This window comes from Barbus barbus (assembly GCF_936440315.1).
Source record: "Barbus barbus genome assembly, chromosome: 7".
In the NCBI taxonomy this organism is placed as follows: domain Eukaryota; kingdom Metazoa; phylum Chordata; class Actinopteri; order Cypriniformes; family Cyprinidae; genus Barbus; species Barbus barbus.
Window position 1 is genome coordinate 22519246 of NC_136735.1, and position 18913 is coordinate 22538158.

The 18913-nt window shown below is 35.1% G+C and overlaps 1 protein-coding gene across 3 annotated transcripts in view; it reads right to left on the reverse strand.

Moving 5' to 3' along the window:
• LOC306872858 (zinc finger protein basonuclin-2-like) overlaps window positions 1–18913 on the reverse strand; it is a 232230-nt gene that overhangs the window by 71647 nt on the left and 141670 nt on the right. For all 3 annotated transcript variants that reach the window (XM_079421735.1, XM_079421736.1, XM_079421734.1), the window contains 2 exons: window positions 11372–11474; window positions 6858–7093 (listed from right to left, as the gene is read on the reverse strand). In XM_079421735.1, the coding sequence (XP_079277861.1) occupies window positions 6858–7093; window positions 11372–11474 (339 nt within the window). The remainder of the gene's footprint in view (window positions 1–6857; window positions 7094–11371; window positions 11475–18913) is intronic.

Genomic DNA, 18913 nt, shown 5'->3' on the forward strand with positions numbered 1-18913 from the left:
TTTGTGTCAAAGCAACAAGAAATGTGTTAATTGTATAGCCTACACGGGCAGATGTTGTGCTAACTGTGTTAAGAGTTAGAAAAATTGTTAAAAGTATTGAAAAAATTGTCATAGCAATTGTAAAAAAATGTAAAATATTATATAAAAAATATTATAAAATATTATAATAATAATAAATGATTACTAAAATAAATTATAATTATAGCAACACAATAATCTAATTTTAAAAAATGTACATTATATATATAGAGTGTTGTTGCTACAACCTTCTTTAATACCAAGGTGGACACATTTAAAATGTTGTGTACGTATTTGTTGTAGTTATCAATTTTACTTATAATTAACACTTATCAACACAATTATTATTTATTATTATTATTTATATTATTTATTACACAATACAAATTTAATGTAGAAAAAAGTAGATTTAATGTAGTTTTTTGTGTGTTACAGAGTTGTGTGTTGTGTTTTGCAAGAGGTGTTTTAAGAAATTGAAAACTGAGTCAAAGGCCGGGAATTAGTGTATGGTTTTGCTGATTTGGTGTGTGGTTCTGGTGTGGTTCGAGTGTCAGGTTTCAGAAACTGTGTGACAAGTAAAGATTTTGTGTGTAAGCAGTTGAAATAATCTGTAATATTATCTTTTATTGCCATTAATATAGAAGTAGATTCATACATCTATGTTTCCAGCCTGTTATTTGACAGTGTTTGTGTTTTCTGAAATAATTAAATTGTTTGCTTGTTTGTTGTATGGTTAAAGTAGCAAGGTAAGCAAAGCATATGCCTATGCATATTTCATCATTTCAAATAAAATTATAAAAAATATATATTGATATAGCATGATTTGATTGATATAGCAATAAATAAATATTTGACACTGCATTAAAGGAAATGGGAACAGACAAATGCCCTATATTTATAAGACTGATCCTGTATTTGTGCATTTTGGAATGGTTTTCCCCCCTAACATATCTCAAGATATTCAATAAATTGCTAAGAGCAAAAACATTTTGGTCTGAGAGAACAAAAAGGAGAGGAAATGTACAATGGTAGTGTATTTGATGTGTAGTGCATCAAGATTCTGCAGCAAAATCTCACCAGGAGGAAATCACAATTGTGTGTGTGTGTGCGTGTGTGCGATATGTCAGTTGATAACTGCACCAGAGAAAAGTATGACAAGCAACGGGTTTGACTTCTGAGAGAAAGCGTTGTTGACTTATTAGTGGTGACAGGTATGCTATCTAGGAGACAGCTCGACAGCAGATGGAAGGAAATTGAGAAAGCAAAATGCAGAGGGGGATTATTCATAAATCACAGAGTTTAACAATGACCCATGAACACTGACTCAATAGAGAACAGAACACATCACTATGCCATTGTGGCACTGTACATATGTGAATGCCAGACACAAAATACTCAAAACCGACCGTCTCCAACTGACCGCTAATCTGTCCCCTCAGATCTGTCTCACATGGCAAAATAACGGCATATATATATGTGGGGGGGAAAAAATAATAATAATTATATATATATATATATATATATTTATTTTTTTATTTTTATTTTTTCTCCTTGTCGTACACCCAGACTTTTAAACTTCAACAATGAAAATACAGTTTAAAAATATGACTGGTAACTATTAATGTACCTGAATTAAGCACTAGTAAAATCTGTTTCATTAGCTCTGTACTTGTACTCTGCATAAATGACAATAAAGTTGAATCTAATCTAATCTAATCTAATCTAATCTAATCTAAAAGAATTAAGATACATTATAGTATTTAATGTGAGACCACTATCAATATTACTTTTTATACAAAATATAGCTGTCGCACAGTATTGGTGTCATTTCCTCCACAACACTGTAATGTCCCTTTAAAAAGTTTTTGTGAAAGTTTGTTTAGGTGGTTTCTATGGAAATGTTCAGTGACATCATATCACATGTTGGACATGGAGGGAATTTAAATTTCCATCAACAACAAATGAAGAAAAATCAAGGTAAATATTGCTTGATCAGTTAATATATTTATTCTACGTCATTTCCAAACATGCTGTACCTTCAAGGGTGTTTTTAAAAAGTTAAAAATGTAAAGTTAAATAAGAGTATTTTGCATACATGGCCAGTACTGCTTAAGTAAAGTAGTTTTACCAGAGATTATCTTACTATAGGGAGATGAGAGGGTCTGTATTACTTACAATTGGAGAAAGCGTAACGGCTAACTTGGATTACGTGTCCCTTAATAACCAATCACATTACAACCTTGACGTCATTGAATTTCAGTCAGAGTTGTACGACACTCGATCACCATTTATGCCATAGGAATGAATGAGAAGTGCCGTAAGCTGAATCCCACCTTTTGCAACAAGTCAGTGACTTCTCTTATAAAACTGAATTTTTTCGTGGTAAACTCTAAAAATAGTTCAATCAATTGTTTAGTGTAAAACAAGTTGAAGATTAACATATAGGCTGTTGATTCATTAAATGATAAGCCGTTTCCTCTAAAAAGCTGTTTATTCAGCGTAATGAAGCCTCTCCTCCATTGACATCCATTTAAAAAAAAACGGCCTCTGGTCTTCTTTCCCATGTGCTGCCAGACCAGAAGCCTTAGCTTTGGCCATTACGCTTTTTCGGCTAATGGTTGCAGGCTTGTCTTCTAGTGGCTTTGGTTTTACTTTTCTGCAGTTTTTTAATGGCTCTCGGTCATACCGTCGACATTATCTGAGCAATCGAAGGGTGCGCAATTATTGCAGGGACGAAGCAAAAATGTAAGTGTCTAAGCATACGCACAGTTCCATTGAATGATAAATGTGTTTTACCAATGTTGTTGAACCGAATGTACAAAGTAAACTGTTCAAATAACCACAGCATTAACAACAACCTTAAAATAAGAGCGCAAGGTTTATCTGTTAATCAGATGCATGAAAGTAGCATTCGTTGCTATAGCAAACAGACATCAGGTGCATTCGAATCTGTTTATATTCTGTTTTATTTCCGTTCATTCAAGTCAGTCCACCCCGGGGGTTTTATGCACTGTAACCCTGACACTTTTATCTACATGAGAGAGTAAAATGGCATGCATCGACTAACTTTGTCCATCTCATCATTGCATGAACATGAATTAATGTGTTGTTACGCTGCCAAGTGGAGAAAGTAACAACAGTAATCAAATAACTCAAATTAATGATATTTGCTCAGGCGGGTGCTGGAGTCTTATATATCAGATTTCATATCCATTTGTTAATTAACATTACGCATATTGCACGTCTGATTAGAGTTAAGCCGGTCGCATGGTAGCCCAGGCTCACATAGTCATAGGCCACTATTGTTAAGCTGGTCAGTGTGGTAGCCAAGGCTCACATAGTCATAGGCCACTATTGTTAAGATGGTCAGCGTGGTAGCCAAGGCTCACATAGTCATAGGCCACTATTGTTAAGCTGGTCAGAGTGGTAGCCCAGGCTCACATAGTCATCGGCCACTATTGTTAAGCCGGTTGGTGTGGTAGCCAAAGCGCTCACATAGTATAAATATATATATATATATATATATATATATATATATACTGTATATATAAAATGGTCTTGCCAGGCTACCTTGAAAGAATGAACTTGGAAGGACGCAAGAACAAAGAACGAATCTTTGTGAGAATTGAGATGCGCTGTGATCTTGTTTCTCAGTCCCAGCACGTTATAAGCATGGGCGTCTCTAGGGTAAACATTCGGGGCTCAAGCTAGGGATGGGCGATATGGCCATAAAAATATAGCACAATAATTTCTGGTATTTATTGCGATAATGATATCAATGACGATAATTAAGGGAATCCTGTTTGTTTAGAGAAAAGTATTATCTTTCCTATTTTTACCCAAAATAGGGTGTTGTGAGCATTACTGAGTACACACATGTAATGACTGTTTAATTCATACTGGAAGCCAGAGAGCGCCCTTGAGCAGAAACTCCACATATGCATAGCAGAAGTAATACTACAACGCTCCAGGAAATCCCGAAAATGGTTTAAGCAGATAGAATAAAATGCAGATAGAGACATTTTAACTGATGAAACTTGAAGACAATACATACGATTGCACAAAATATAACTATGGTTTATCTGTGTTCTTCAAGCAATCTTGGGTATTTTTGTATAAGGAAAGTATATTTTTAATGCAATGCTAATCGACACCGCCTTTATCACTGCATATTATGCTATCATTCTGTAATATGAAATCACATCTGGTCACAAAAAGAAGCTATTTCAAACACTCTACACACTTGTTTACTTTCATGAGCAGTCACATGTAGTTATATTTTATATAGTTTTATGATTATATGGCGAGCCTGAGTATAGTTTTACACATCAGTCCAGTCTATTCTGTAACGTTAATGATAAGCAGAGTCAGGTTTTTTGCACATTAACATTACAATAAATGTGGCACATCCAGAATCTCTTCTGGCTATGCTAGTGCTTTAAAGCCATAGCAGAATTGGTGTGCATCTCTGTTTCTGAATGGATCGCGTTTTGAACGAATAGTGTTCATTCATTCGAATGAATGAATGACTCATAGAGACATTTACCATCACCTGCTGGTAGTTTTAGTTTATTATTTAGAGTATCATTTCATTAATAAAATTCAAGGTATAGTACACCCAAAAATTTTAATTCTGTCATCAATTCCGTCATCATGTCATTTCAAACCTGTATGACTTTCTTCTTTTGCACAACATAAAAGAAGGTATTTTGAAGACTGTTGGTAATTAAGCTGATTTGGTAACCAATGACTTGGTCATTGATCATTGTATGAACAAAAAATACTGAGATGTTTCTCAAATTATGTTATTTTATGTTCCATAGTTTATGTTAGACTGTTGTAGCCTAAACATTTATGTGTAATAAATTTTTTGTTGAATCAAATAAAATATTTATTTCTAAAGCTACTATTTGTAGTCTACTTAATACTTTCTCATTTAACAAAATAATGGCTTTAAATGATCTTTTGTGTGTAATTTCATATCCAAATTTGCAAATTTTCCAAATCCAATTTTTTTTAATTAATCAACACAATGTAATTAATTAGATAAACAATTTTAGATTTTGATAACACTGAAAGATAACATTAAAATAAATGGTATCTGATCCATTATTAATGTTTCCTAAAAGTACAATCAAACGCACTAGTGTACGCATGCATACATAAACAATCACTTTGTGTCTTTTCACATTCTCATTCTTTCTCTCTTCCGCACCTCTTTCTTGTTTTTTTTTTTTGCATGAAATATTTATGAGTTTGCAATTAAGATTCTTGCGCACATGCTCCTGCTGGCACCTTCCGTGGGTTATGACATCATGTGTCAAGGTATCTGATTAACAGTGCTCAACACTCTGCCTCTAGACTGACAAACAGATGAGGTCGAGAGGAGAGCTAGCAGGTAAATAACAAAAAAACAAGTCAAAAAAGAAGAACAGGCATAGAACAGACAGCCCGAGAAGAGAAGAGAAGAGAAGAGAAGAGAAGAGAAGAGAAGAGAAGAGAAGAGAAGAGAAGAGAAGAGAAGAGAAGAGAAGAGAAGAGAAGAGAAGAGAAGAGAAGATTCATTAAGCGTTGAATTTGCATTTTATTTATTTTTTGTCAGTCCTGAATCAAACCTCTTACCTGCATTTTGTAAAGAACAGGTTAGAAAGGCACAAACAAGAAGAAATGCAACTTTTATCTGGCCAATGGCAGAAGTTTTGTTTAATATTTTGCACTTTAGTGTGCTTTTTTTTTTGCAATTAAGGTAGATGGGGTGGATGCCAAGATCATTTTAGCAATCTTTTATAGACTAAGGGCAATACTTAATGAACTATAATTATATTAGAGTAGTATCACATACAAATTTAATTATTTTCAAAAGTGATACTAATATCAATGCTAAGAGCCGAAAATGCTTAAAGTTTCACACCTACTACCTAACATCTGGAACATTATGAACTATACACGACAACCGAGTGTCCTTACTTGACTGCAAACCCACAAAAATTCTGGACTGTGCAGAGAGACATTTAATTCTCAGATTTCAGACTACATCAGATACAGTGGTCAGTATTTTGCCATGTCATATTTAATGTCTGGGGGATTTTCCGATAAGCCATCAGGGGGAGAGCAATGAGAAACACAAACAGACATTGCGCACACAACAAATGACTGTAGAACTGAAAAAAAACAAAAAAAACTGCAGCCTTCCACAATTCCTTCCAGTCAAATGATGAGAGAAAAAGTGTGGGAGAGGGAGAGATTTACTCACAGAAGCCATTTCCTCGTACAAGGCCTCAAAACCGCCTTCGAGCTCAGCATGCTGTTCCACTTAGGCATGGTCTCCAAACCAAAGCCATCCACCTCGCTCTGCTATTGGCGTTGGACACACAAGGCTAACCACAAGCACATGTTCAGTTGCTCCTAACTAATTCATACAGGAACACTTTGGTTTTGTTGCGAACCCAAAAGCCCTGTACCTTTGATTAAGAAATGTGTCTGATTCCAATTAAAGGAATGAGAGGGAGGGAAAGCATCATGGTGGTTCTATAGTCTGCTATTGGCTGCAGTCATGAAAGTTTTCTTATCGCTATAATTTTCTTCTCTGTATTTATTTTTTATTCTATCTTTTCTTAAATTCATAGAGCTAAAAATCCATTGTTCAAGGGTTATTTTATGCATCTTTTTAACATTCATGTTTAGATATGCAAAATGCTTACCTTATTATATATTATATATAAAACAATTAAGATTATATTCATATTAAAGTTTTTTTAATTATTATTAATATGTCAGATATGTTATATACCTAATAATTTTCGATTTTGTTTTGTTTTTACTTTTAGTTTTTAATTTACCTGTAGTATGTAGCCTCTAACATAGTCTCTCAGGGTCCAGCCCAGGCCATGGAGGATGTGCAGAACCTCTTCCTGTTTGAGAACGCTGAACAGACGGTCCAGCAGGATCTTCAACCTCACAGGTACTGCCTGAGTTCCATACAGCATCAGACTGCTAATGTCAAATACCACATTGGACTGTACAATCTCCACCTGCGTCGGGTGGTAGAGATGCTGTGTGCTCAGCTTGTCTAGAGCTATAATCACAAAAACAACAACACACAATTATTATTATTGCTTAAATGCTAAACACATGCTATATAAGATTTTATAACTTGTATTCTTTCACCAGAAGGCTTATATGTAAATATGTGGTCACACTTTGCATTACACTGCATTACTTCTGCTTACATAATGTGTACTTTAACATCATTCCTTTTAAATTATTAGTTTGTAACACAAAGCTGGTTGTAACAAGACACCCATGCACATTTCAGTTGAATAATAAACATAAGATAAATATGGTGTATTGTCTTTTATTTGAAGTATATTACTGAACTATGAACTGTGTCGAAACAGACATTCTTCATTTTACTGATTTTCTGTGGGAACGAAAAGCACAATTAGATAATTACACTTGTATGAAGAAATGATAGTGGCATCAATATAATCTGTTTCTCTTTCTTCTCTGAACTCGCTCTCTGACTCTGTACGACACCTGTTTTTTCCCCTCAGTCCAAGACTGATTTTTGTGCTGACTAGGTCTTTGCCTGACAACAGACCCTGCTAGACACGAACATAATAAAAAATGAAGAACTACTTGTCAGAATGGCTGCCAACACTACAGACAAAATCAGAGCTCTATGGAAGAGAAGAGTGAGAAGAGGAAGGGAGGAAGAATAGAGGCTGACAGTTCACAGTGAAATTAAAACTAGGCAAAGGGCCCCTGTGATGGTCCCTTTAGGCCTGTCTCTTTTCCTTTCATCCCAACCCAACAGGTGTTTTCTTTTGTCTCTCTATGAAACCAACTGTCTGTTTCTCCCTCTCTCTTTTCTTACTTAACTATGCTTTTTGACTTTCATCTCCTTTCATTTTATGCTTTCTTAAGCTACTTTTTGACCTTTCTATGCTTTTTTTATTTTCAGTATAATGAAATAAGTGAAAGGACAGTTATTAGTGGATGAAAAGCTACACGAATGAAGACACAGAAGCATGCAGAGAAAAGTGAGGGAATAAAAATGGATATGCAAGTGATAGCATATCGACTGGCTAAAGAGGCAGTTTTATGAGAAGCAATAACTTCATTGGGCTCAGAGGAGAAAGAAGGGGACCAGATAAAAGGACAGATAAAGACAGATCAGGTTAAACCCATGCCCCACAACCACCAAATGAAGAATCAAGAGTTTACTCGCTAATGTCATGTTAAATGTCATGCTTCTGTCAGGACCACTATCATCAATATAACTTACGATTAGCATACATTTTAGGTTGGGGGAATGGTTCTGTTCTGGGCAAACACTCCAGGGTAACAGAACAGAACCAACATCAATGATAAATGTAGCAGATACAATTAATGTTCTACGTGATAATTTTAACAACATGATTCAGTGGTCTGATTCAATGATATATTCACTGCCAAGTCCTGACTGGACGAGAGAGGAGCTGGGGATGGAGGTGGGTGATTAGTTCCTGAGCGAAGCGATAGCTGCTGAATAATGACTGAGGGACCTTATGAAGGGAATTATGATTGTTGTCGTGATCCTATAGGTAGACGTGTATCAGCTGAGTGTCAGCTGATGCGAGTTTGACTAACATGGCCTGCCAGAACTACCGCTATGCTCCATTTTCTTTGCCTTTCAGATATATTAAGTGCTATTGCACATACGTGATTTTAACTGCTACCTTGTGACATTGTACTATTTTTCATTTAAATCTGCAAGTCCTTACCACACATTAAGAGATGCAAATAGAAACATTTGATAATTTAGGTGTCATTAAAATACTAAATCAACAACTAAATCAACTATTCTATTTAAACTTGTTTTTTGACAATTTAGCTAAACAATTGGATAACCGATGACAGACAAAGCAGAATCCCAGTAAAAGATCTGAAAAGATCTAAAAGGCTGAAAGACTGTATCTTCATTTTAAAAAGGGACACTTACAGTTCCCTCCAAAATTATTGGAACAGTAAAGACAAATTGCTCTGTTGGCTGTGGAGTCAAGACATTTACAAATGTGATTAAAAGATGAATATGAGACAAAACTACAGAATGTCACATTTTATTATTGGGTGATTCAACACATAGATGTTTTACCAGCTAAGAAGATCAGCACTTTTAGAGTTTCATCCCTCTATCTGATGTGAGCATAAGTATTGGAACAGTCGCCTCACAGGTCTTTCTAAGTGATTAGCTGTGTCCTGTTGCATTAATTCTTCAGATATTAAAAGCAGAGAATGTGTCGTATCAGTTATATCCATTACTTCTGCATTCTGACTCTTGCATTCGATGATGACACACACAAACCAGGATGAAGACGAGGGATCTGACTTTGAGAGAAAGCAAGCAATTTGGATGCTAAAAGAAAAGAGTAAGTCAATTAGAGCTATAGCAAAAACAAAGGGCATGGAGAAATCAAGGGTTTGGAAACCACCAGCAACCAACAACAACCTGATCGACTGAGAAAACAACAGTATTTGATGACAGACAAACAATAAAAGCTGTGAAAATGAACCCTAAAAGACGTGTCTGTAAAATTACCAACTACTTCCAGAAAGCTGGGGTGATGCGCTGACAATCTACTGTCCTCAGGAAACTTTGACACAGAATTACAGATGCTACACAGCAAGATGCAAACCTCTGACCAGCACCAACAATAGAAAGGCAAGATTAGAGTTTGCAAAAAAGCACAAAGGTGAGCCAGAAGAGTTTTGGAACTGTGTTTATGGACCGATGAGACAAAGATGAACCTTTATCTAAGTGATGGGAAAGCAAAAATGTGGAGAAAGAAAGGGAACTGCAAATGATCCCAAGCATACAGCCTCATCTGTAAAGCATGGTGGAGATGTTGTCATGGCATGGGCATGCATGGCTGTCTCTGGAACAGGCCCTCTCAAATTTACTGATGACTTACGGTTATGATAACAGTAGCAGAATGAATTTGGAAGGGTACAAAACCATCTTGCCTACCGATATTCAAGAAAATGCCACCAGATTAATTGGAAAGTGCTTCATATTGCATCAGGACAATGACCAAAAACACCCTGCCAGTTCAGTCAAGGAATTTATAAAGGCAAAGAAATGGAAAGTCTTAGATTGCCCAAGTCAATCTCCAGATTTAAATCCGAATTGAACATGAATTTCACCAGCTGAAGAGGAGAGTAAAGGCAGAAACTCCCCAACAAGCAACAATTGGATTTGGCTGCATTAAATGCTGGGAAAAGTTTTCCAAATATGAGACCAAGAGTCTGGTGATGTCTATGGGTCACAGACTCACTGCTGTGATTGTGTGCAAGGGATCTGCAACTAAATAATAGCTTTTAATCTTTTATATCTGCCTTATGTTCAACTGTCCCAATACTTATGCTCACATCAATGAGTGGGATGAACTCTAAAAGTGCTGTTCTTTTTATTTGGTAAAACATGTATGTGTTGAAACGGCTAATAATAAAATTTGACATTCTGTAGTTTTGTCTCATATTCATCTTTTAATCATATTTGCAAATGTCTTGACTCCACAGCCAACAGAGCAATTTTGTCTTTACTGTTCCAATACTTATGGAGGGGACTGTAAGTATGTGTATACATTAATATGCCTGTATATGCCATAATAGCAGCACTGTGAATTCAAATTTATGATTTTACTCAATTAGCCTAAAGGTTTTAATGAATAGCAAAGATGTCTGAAATGTATCTAATTCACTGAATTAAAAATAAATAAATAATTACAAATGAATTACAATTAATATTAAATTAAAGTCACAGATGTTCCTCATTTTTTTCTTCTAATGAAAACTATATACAGACACTAGAATGTCATGAAAATGTTCTTATATTTTATAGTTATTTTTAGTTATTTTAGTTTCTTTTAAGTTCTGTCAATTCTATTGTATTTGTGATCACTTTTAATACAGTTGACTCATTTGCAATTCAAACATGACCATCAAATACACCAAAAACGTACCATAAAATGGTCATAAAATTCACTGTACATTTTAGTTTTGCCTGTTATGTTTTTTTATTGTTGAAAATATTCAGGTTTGAGGATAGAGTTTAGAAATATTTTAATAAAATATATAATAAAAATATATCTATAAAATGGTACAAAAGTAACTATATAAGTGCATTTAAATTATAATGTAATAATGCAATGCAATAATGTTGATGTTTTAAATGCTATACCTCCATATTGCAGTAGCATCTGTTCAAACGTACAAAAACTGTTTTCACACCTGTAAATGTTGCATACAAATACCTATATACTGAGCAATGAGACCAGGCTGGTTTTACACCCATACACTGAAAGATACTCACCATGCGCGACCCATCCATGCTTGCACTGGTCACATGTCCGGAGGTGGATTTTTCCAGGCTGGAAACACTCACATGTGCAGTTTACCAGAGTACAGCGGATGGCCTGTAAATGAACAAGCAAATAATCATTATTGAAAGATTCATAAACTGTTATGCATTAAATGATAACAATAGCTGTGATTACCAGTCTTTATATGTATATGTAGTCTTTGCCCTTTCTGATTTGTTATTTGTGTATGTAAAATTACCAAACTAAAATTTAATTTGTTAAACTTTGCAATCTTTTTGTTGAAGATTCTTTGATGAAGCATTCTTTTCAATAAATATCCCCCAAAAAGGTTTTCACTCAAACATTTCATCATTTATTAATGTGAATTATGTCTCAAACTAATGCAGTCATGCTTATGTCTCACTGTCAAGCTGACTGACGCATCCACACTCTCTCTTGTGCCATATTCATGTAGAGGCATTTAGATGAGCTCTTCCTTCCTCTCACCTGAAACCTGGCCTGCTTTTGCCCCATTTGAATTTCCTTTGTTTTGACAAAATGCGCCATTACTCGATGTGGAGACTGAACTGGAGCTGACCCCAAAAGCTTTTAGCAATGAGGGGTTAAGTGTCCCAACGAGACAGCCAGCCTGGCAGAACAACACAATGGCATTGTGTGATAAGACATCTCCTTAATCACTCTGCCACTGAAAATACTCCAGCAGGAAGAGAAGAAAGGTGGAGAGGCCACGCTGTTCGTGTTCTCTCACACCTCTGCTGTCAAGATCTCTCAGAAATTGAATTTAAAAAAAAAAAAACTTTTGTCTTCCCGATTGTTATCTTTTTCAAAATTACATAACTGCATTTTTACATGATTTATCTATATTTACACGTTTTCTATACGAGTAAGTATAGTTCATGTTACAGATCAGGGGCGAAACTGCATGTTTGCTGAGGGGTATGCAATATAATGTCCTCTAACACTAACCCTCACAGAAAACTTTCTGCAAGTTGATGACTAAGCTTCTGTAATTATTCAATTATATCTGGATAAGTTAATTTATTCACACATTTAGGAGGTTTTGATATCAATTTTGACTGCATGCTGCAAGACATAATATGCCCATCTGCATTAACAGAAGATGAGGCCTAAAGTCTACTTGCTTTAACCCCCTAATGGCTGTTCGACCCCAGACAGTAGAACACTTTGCCTTTTTTACATCAACACGTTGCTCACTTCTTAGTTAAGTTTTGAGGTATTGATTGATTTGCCTTTTTGTGTATTTTTATATAAAATGAAAACATTATGTGTAAAATTCACTTAAAACATGATCTGTATTTTTTTTCCCATTTTTATTCGTGCAGATAATTCATGGAAAATGTGGCATGCTTAAGTGGAATACTTCTGAAATGACATGACGTGACGTTCCCACTGTAACCAACCAAAGGCTGCAGAGGATCACTGGCTCATTTGACATTTTGACTCCCTAATATAGTACTTTTCACATGTTTTGCTTTTGGATTTATATTTAGACATAAGATAATCACTATTTTATTATAACATTTTAAAATCACTTTTCACTTTTTGACTTTTTTTGTCAAAGTTCAGCACTGTTGGTACTGAAGTATGAAGTAGTAAGAGTTTCAAAAACCCATTTCTACATGAATCACACAAATGACCTATTTTAAATTCAAGGTTGTGATTTTTGGCAAAAGGTGACTAGTTTGTATCTCTGTTAACAATCTCCTCATTTTATCTCCAATATAAGTAGAATGCCCATTCACAAACATACTGAGATACTCGGAAATAAACTAATATTAACATCAATCTCTTGCACTCTTAGGCTACAACGTTAAATGTGCACTTACTTTATGACTTACAATAAAAAAAACATGATAAGCTTACCAGTCTCTGTTTGAACTTTCCTTGTTTTAATGCATTGTTTTTAATTTTCACTTTTTTTCTGCAGCCCATAACATTCCCCTCCTCTATTTATTTTGGTCATGTGACAGAAACCTCATGACCAAAACGATGAGCAGTTGAAATCTACTCACTTTATTATTATTATTATTATTTAGAAATAAGCTTTTGATCATTTATAATGTTTTATTACAAAAGATTTTCAACCGAGCAGCAAGTGCATCAGCATATCATACGAGTAGTGTTTTGTCCCAAATAGCAGTGTAAATGTGATACTGATTTTAAACAACAGTTCACTAAATAAGAAGTGAATCCAGTGTTGTATTTTATTCACAATATTGTCTGTTTTTATTCAGTTTTGCCAATGAAAATATTGCCTTTGAAGCCACAGCAGAAATGTTCACTCAGTTTTTCATGATTCAGGTGAACCAATGAATTATTTAGTTTTTTCTCTCTGTTGTCTATCAACTCAAGACTTCATCAAATACATCAAATCAATGATTTAATGGTCCCATTTATAAAGAGAGTCATTTATGTCTTTTCTGAATCAGATCAAATAAATTATCACCATTTATTGCCACCTACTAGTTTTGTTGTTGTTGTTGTTGTTGTTGTTATTGTTTGTTTATTCAGAGTATCATAGTCCTATATTATTATAAAAAGAGTTATATATATAGAGAGAGAGTACTGTATATGTATCTCATACGTACTTAGATAGCACAGAGACTGAATTCTGTTTAGTAGCTGCCTGACTTGTTTATTTATTGTCAATTATTATTCTGTTGGGGTTTTTAAAATTGTTTATTTAATTTTTTTTATTATTATTGAAATAAAACCCTGATAAAGCTGAAAATATTACGCTGACTTAATCATTTAAACAAAATCGCTGCTGCTATGACATCAGTTTGCCAGGCTGACTTATGGACATTTGGTCTAAACATGTATGATTCATTGAAGAATGAGGCCTATTGTATCACAGTCATTTATGACACAAGCCATAATAAATGAGAGAGAGAGAGAGAGAGAGAGAGAGAGAGAGAGAGAGAGAGAAAGCAACAATGAAAAAACACTAAGGAAAATGGAAACATCAAATGTGGGGTCTGACAACTAATGTGATAGTTAATGTTGTTTAATTAAATAATTATGAGCTCAAATAGGATGTCAGTTTACATATCAGCAGTGTCAGTATTGCATTTTTCATATACATTTATATTAATGGCATATGCTGAAAACAATAGAAGCTACAGATCACATAGCATGTTCTTTTAGGGTACTAATGCACAACAACAAGGAACCGTATGGATCCCAAACTATTCTATGATTATAAGCTAAACCTGTAGCTGAGATCCTAAAGCATTATTCTAGCCATCTCTATTGATTCCTGTGTCTGTTACATTTACACAATAGCACACACACGTCTCACAGACCAACTGTGTTGACATCAGGTCGCCGGCAAACACTAAAAGCATCTCATCCTCTCTACCACCCACAAGATTTGATCTTATTCAAGGCTTAGCTTCCAAAATGTTGTCAATATCCTGCCATAAATGTACAGGCAAGGCAGGAAAAAATGTGACAAATAAAGACAGGCAGTGCACCATGATAGGCATTATTAGCTTGTCTAAATTACATTTTGTAACTTTCTAAATGTAAAAAAAAAAAAAGTAGATTTTATTGAGATTACGCTGTACGAATTCAAGACCAGCATAATATTTGTATGTGTATCCATGCGTGAAGTGCATATTCATTCGTAAAGTGTACACATGTATTTTGTGCATTTGGATAGCCATTGAAAAATACAATATCAACATACTGACAGCATCTAAAATGTGAATCCGTTTAGGCATGTGCATTGTTAGAGATGTACAAATCTTTTAACACTCCGACCAGAGCAGATGATGATGTTTAATATCAAATGTTTTTAATTAAATGTGATGGCATTAAAAAAAATACTTAATATAATTTAGTATAAATATATTATAAATATATTAATTTATTTATTGAATATTCTACTAATTCTGATTCGTAAACATTTTGAATGGTTCATGTGTAAAAGGGTCTACAGTTTGTATGATGACACTATATGAATCCATGTTAATTCAGAATACTACAGAGATCACATTAGGCAAGACTGATACTCTTTCCCCCCTTATTCCCCTCATAAATTAGTTTTCATGCAACTCCTTGACTTACACTCTTTCCCATTAAGTATTTTACATTTTTAACAATGCCTAACATAATTTTCCAAAGATAAAATAAAATAAAATCAAGTTGATGATCATCATTGTGTCATTTTATACATATGACACCTAAGGAGTGTTAAATAAATAAATAAATACAAATGTCTGAATTTTCTCCACGCTTTGGCCCTTCTATACTTTACTCAATGGGATTTTATAGCCAACTGTGTTATTATTGTAGAGAAACAGTGTGCTATTGACTTGAGTACAAAAATGTGAAAAAAAGAATCCAGCACCACTTGTCTTGATCTCTACTTGTTTTTATACATATGTGTGTGTGTGTGTGTGTGTGTGTGTGTGTGTGTGTGTGTGTGTGTGTGTGTGTGTGTGTGTGTCTGTCTGTGTGTGCGTGCGTGCGTGCATGTGTGTGTGTGTGTGTGTGTGTGTATGGATGGATAGATAGAAAAATGTTTGTGAGATGAAAAAAAAAATTCCCAGAGCAAATTACATTTTATGGCCTGTAGAGCACCATCCTTTTTGGCTATAGGTATGACCAATATGACCAAGGTTGTTCTAGTCAGCAAGTTTGTTCTATCAACTCTAATAATTCTGCTTTGCTATTCACATCAGTACAGACATGTCCAGCTAAACATGAAGGACATCAGTCAGAGTGTAGGCAGTACAGAGTGGACACTGAACGGAAGAGAGAAACAAAGACAAGTCCAGGGTGATTGTTTCTTGGACCACTGAGGACCCTGTGAACTCCTCTCAAAGACTCAGCTGACAGAGATCAAACCAGTGACAGCCTACTGCAGTATCCAGAGACATAACTGTGTTCAAAGTGCTGGAGAAAGGGGCACAGGGAGGGGGGCATGCGGCAGCCTCAGGAGGACAAGGGAGGGAGGTGAGCCGCTTCTGCCAGCGACTGATCTTCTTTTTCTCTCTCGTTGGCTCTGTGCTGTCACCCGCTGATTGATCCAGGTGTTTTATAGCTATCTGGAGGCACAGAGCATTCAGACAAAGAGAGGCCTCTGTCAATCCTTCTGATTGGGGCTGCACATTCCTGAGCCAGATGGTGGACAGGCCTTCTTTGGACAACGCCAATCCACATACCTCTCCCCAGCACTCAGGAGAGCTGCTGTACGTGTGTGCGCACTTGCTTTCATTGTAGGTCAATGTTAACATTTATTCAAAATGCTACAGATAAAAAAAGATACCCTACTATGCACTTTAAAAAGTTTGAAATATTTTTTCACACAAAAAACAAAAAACTGTTTAGAAACCTTTGATAAGCATGTGAAAGCAATTTGAATGGCAATAGTAAAGGGATAGTTCACCCAGAAATTAAAATTTGATGTTTATCTGCTTACCGCAAGGGCATCCAAGATGTAGGTGACTTTGTTTCTTCAGTAGAACACAAACAAAGATTTTTAACTCAAACCGTTGCAGTCTGACAGTCATATAATGTCAGTCAATGGGACTCATGGCTTTGAGAGAAAAAAAGAACATACACAGACAAAACCAAATTAAACCCTGCGGCTCGAGAGGATACATTGAGGTCTAAAGACACAAACGGATCGGTCTGTGCAAGAAACTGAACAGTATTTATATAATTTTTTTTACCTCTGATCCGCTGCACGGTCCAACTGTCTTGTCCTCATTGAATCGTCACAAGCCGCAGGGTTTAATTTGGTTTTGTCTGTGCATGTTTTATTTCTCTCAAAGCCGTGAGTCCCATTGACTGACATTATATGACTGACAGACTGCAACAGTTTGAGTTAAAAAATCTTCATTTGTGGTGTACTGAAGAAACAAAGTCACCTACATCTTGGATGCCCTTGGTGTAAGCAGATAAAAATCAAATTTTCATTTTTGGATGAACTATCCCTTTCTGAATTGTTAAAATGAGGCAAATCCCAAACATTTCAATTGTACATTAATAATAATCATAAAATGGTGTAACACTAATATCAGTAATATTAAATATAAATACTAAACAATATTCTTCACACACCCACAAGTACACACACACACACAGTAATTACTTACATTAATTCATTTTTAATATTTTAATTGAGACATTTGGCCTGTAGTTGGCCAATCAATCATATCTTGGTCAGCTTTACAAGCTATTTAAGAGTGGTTGTCTCTTCATGATGTGCTGAAATGTCACTTTAGTTCACTTATCATTGTAACATGATTATAGTTTTTTTTTGCATAATTTTATAAAAACTTAAAATGCTTCCTGGCCAGGTAAACCTCATGCTATTTTATTCAATATTCAGCCAAATTATATTTATGCTGTATATTTGTTATACATAAATTATAATTAATAACTATATGCTTTGTGGTATCATATAGAAGAATACATTAGTTTTACACAGTCACTATTTTGTTTAATGCTTTGTTCTGTTTTTTTTTTTTTTTTGGGGCCCACAAATTCATCTGTGGGTCAAAGTACATCCAGGGGTCAATAGAACCTTGTACAATATGTGCTAACAAGACACAACACGTGTGTGTGTGTGTGTGTGTGTGTGTGTGTGTGTGTGTGCACCTGGTATTCATCACGTCCTGGGGACCAAATGTCCCCACAAGGATAGTAATACCAGTAAATCTTAATCTTGTGGGGACATTTTTTGGTCCCCATGAGGAAACAAGCTTATAAATCATACAGCATAAAGTTTTTTGAAAATCTAAAAATGCAGCATGTTTCCTGTGAGGGCTAAGTTTAGGTGTAGGGTTGGTGTAGGGCAATAGCACATACAGATTGTACAGTATAAAAACCATTACGCCTATGGGATGTCCCCATAAAACATGGAAACCCAACATGTGTGTGTGTGTGTGTGTGTTAATGTACTACGTTTTTGTATCTTAAAACTGCAGCTGTAAAGTGTTTAAATGCTCAGAGAAGGGATTGCTGTGGACTTAAATCTTAAAATATAGTTAAAATATTAAGCTAAATATTGCAGTTATATATTTAACTGAATAAATAAAATAATATTAAAACTTATTTTCAGATAATATATCTTGTGTAGTTTGTGCACTTGCCTTTTTTTAACTTGTTTGTATTTTGTTTATACTTAAAACAGATGAAAGGAATCACTAATATTAATTAAATTAGATATACAGTACATTATATGTGCATCTTCATTATCTATCATAGCCTATAGGCCAGTTGTGCACGATCATTCAATGTCATAAGGGCAGATTTACAAAACAGGGCAAATTAGCGTTAGAGAGCAATCCCATAAAAGTGCCAATGGGAGTGAAAAGTTCAGCAGGTGATCTACTGAAAATGTTCAAATTAAAGAATAAAGACACACAGTCAGCCCATCAAAACTCTATCTGACTGACACCCATTCGGGAGGAACTCTCTCTCTTTCTTCCTCTTTTGCCTATTATCTCTGACTCAAGTCCCACATCCCTCAATTGTTGTTGAATATGTGTTCCACA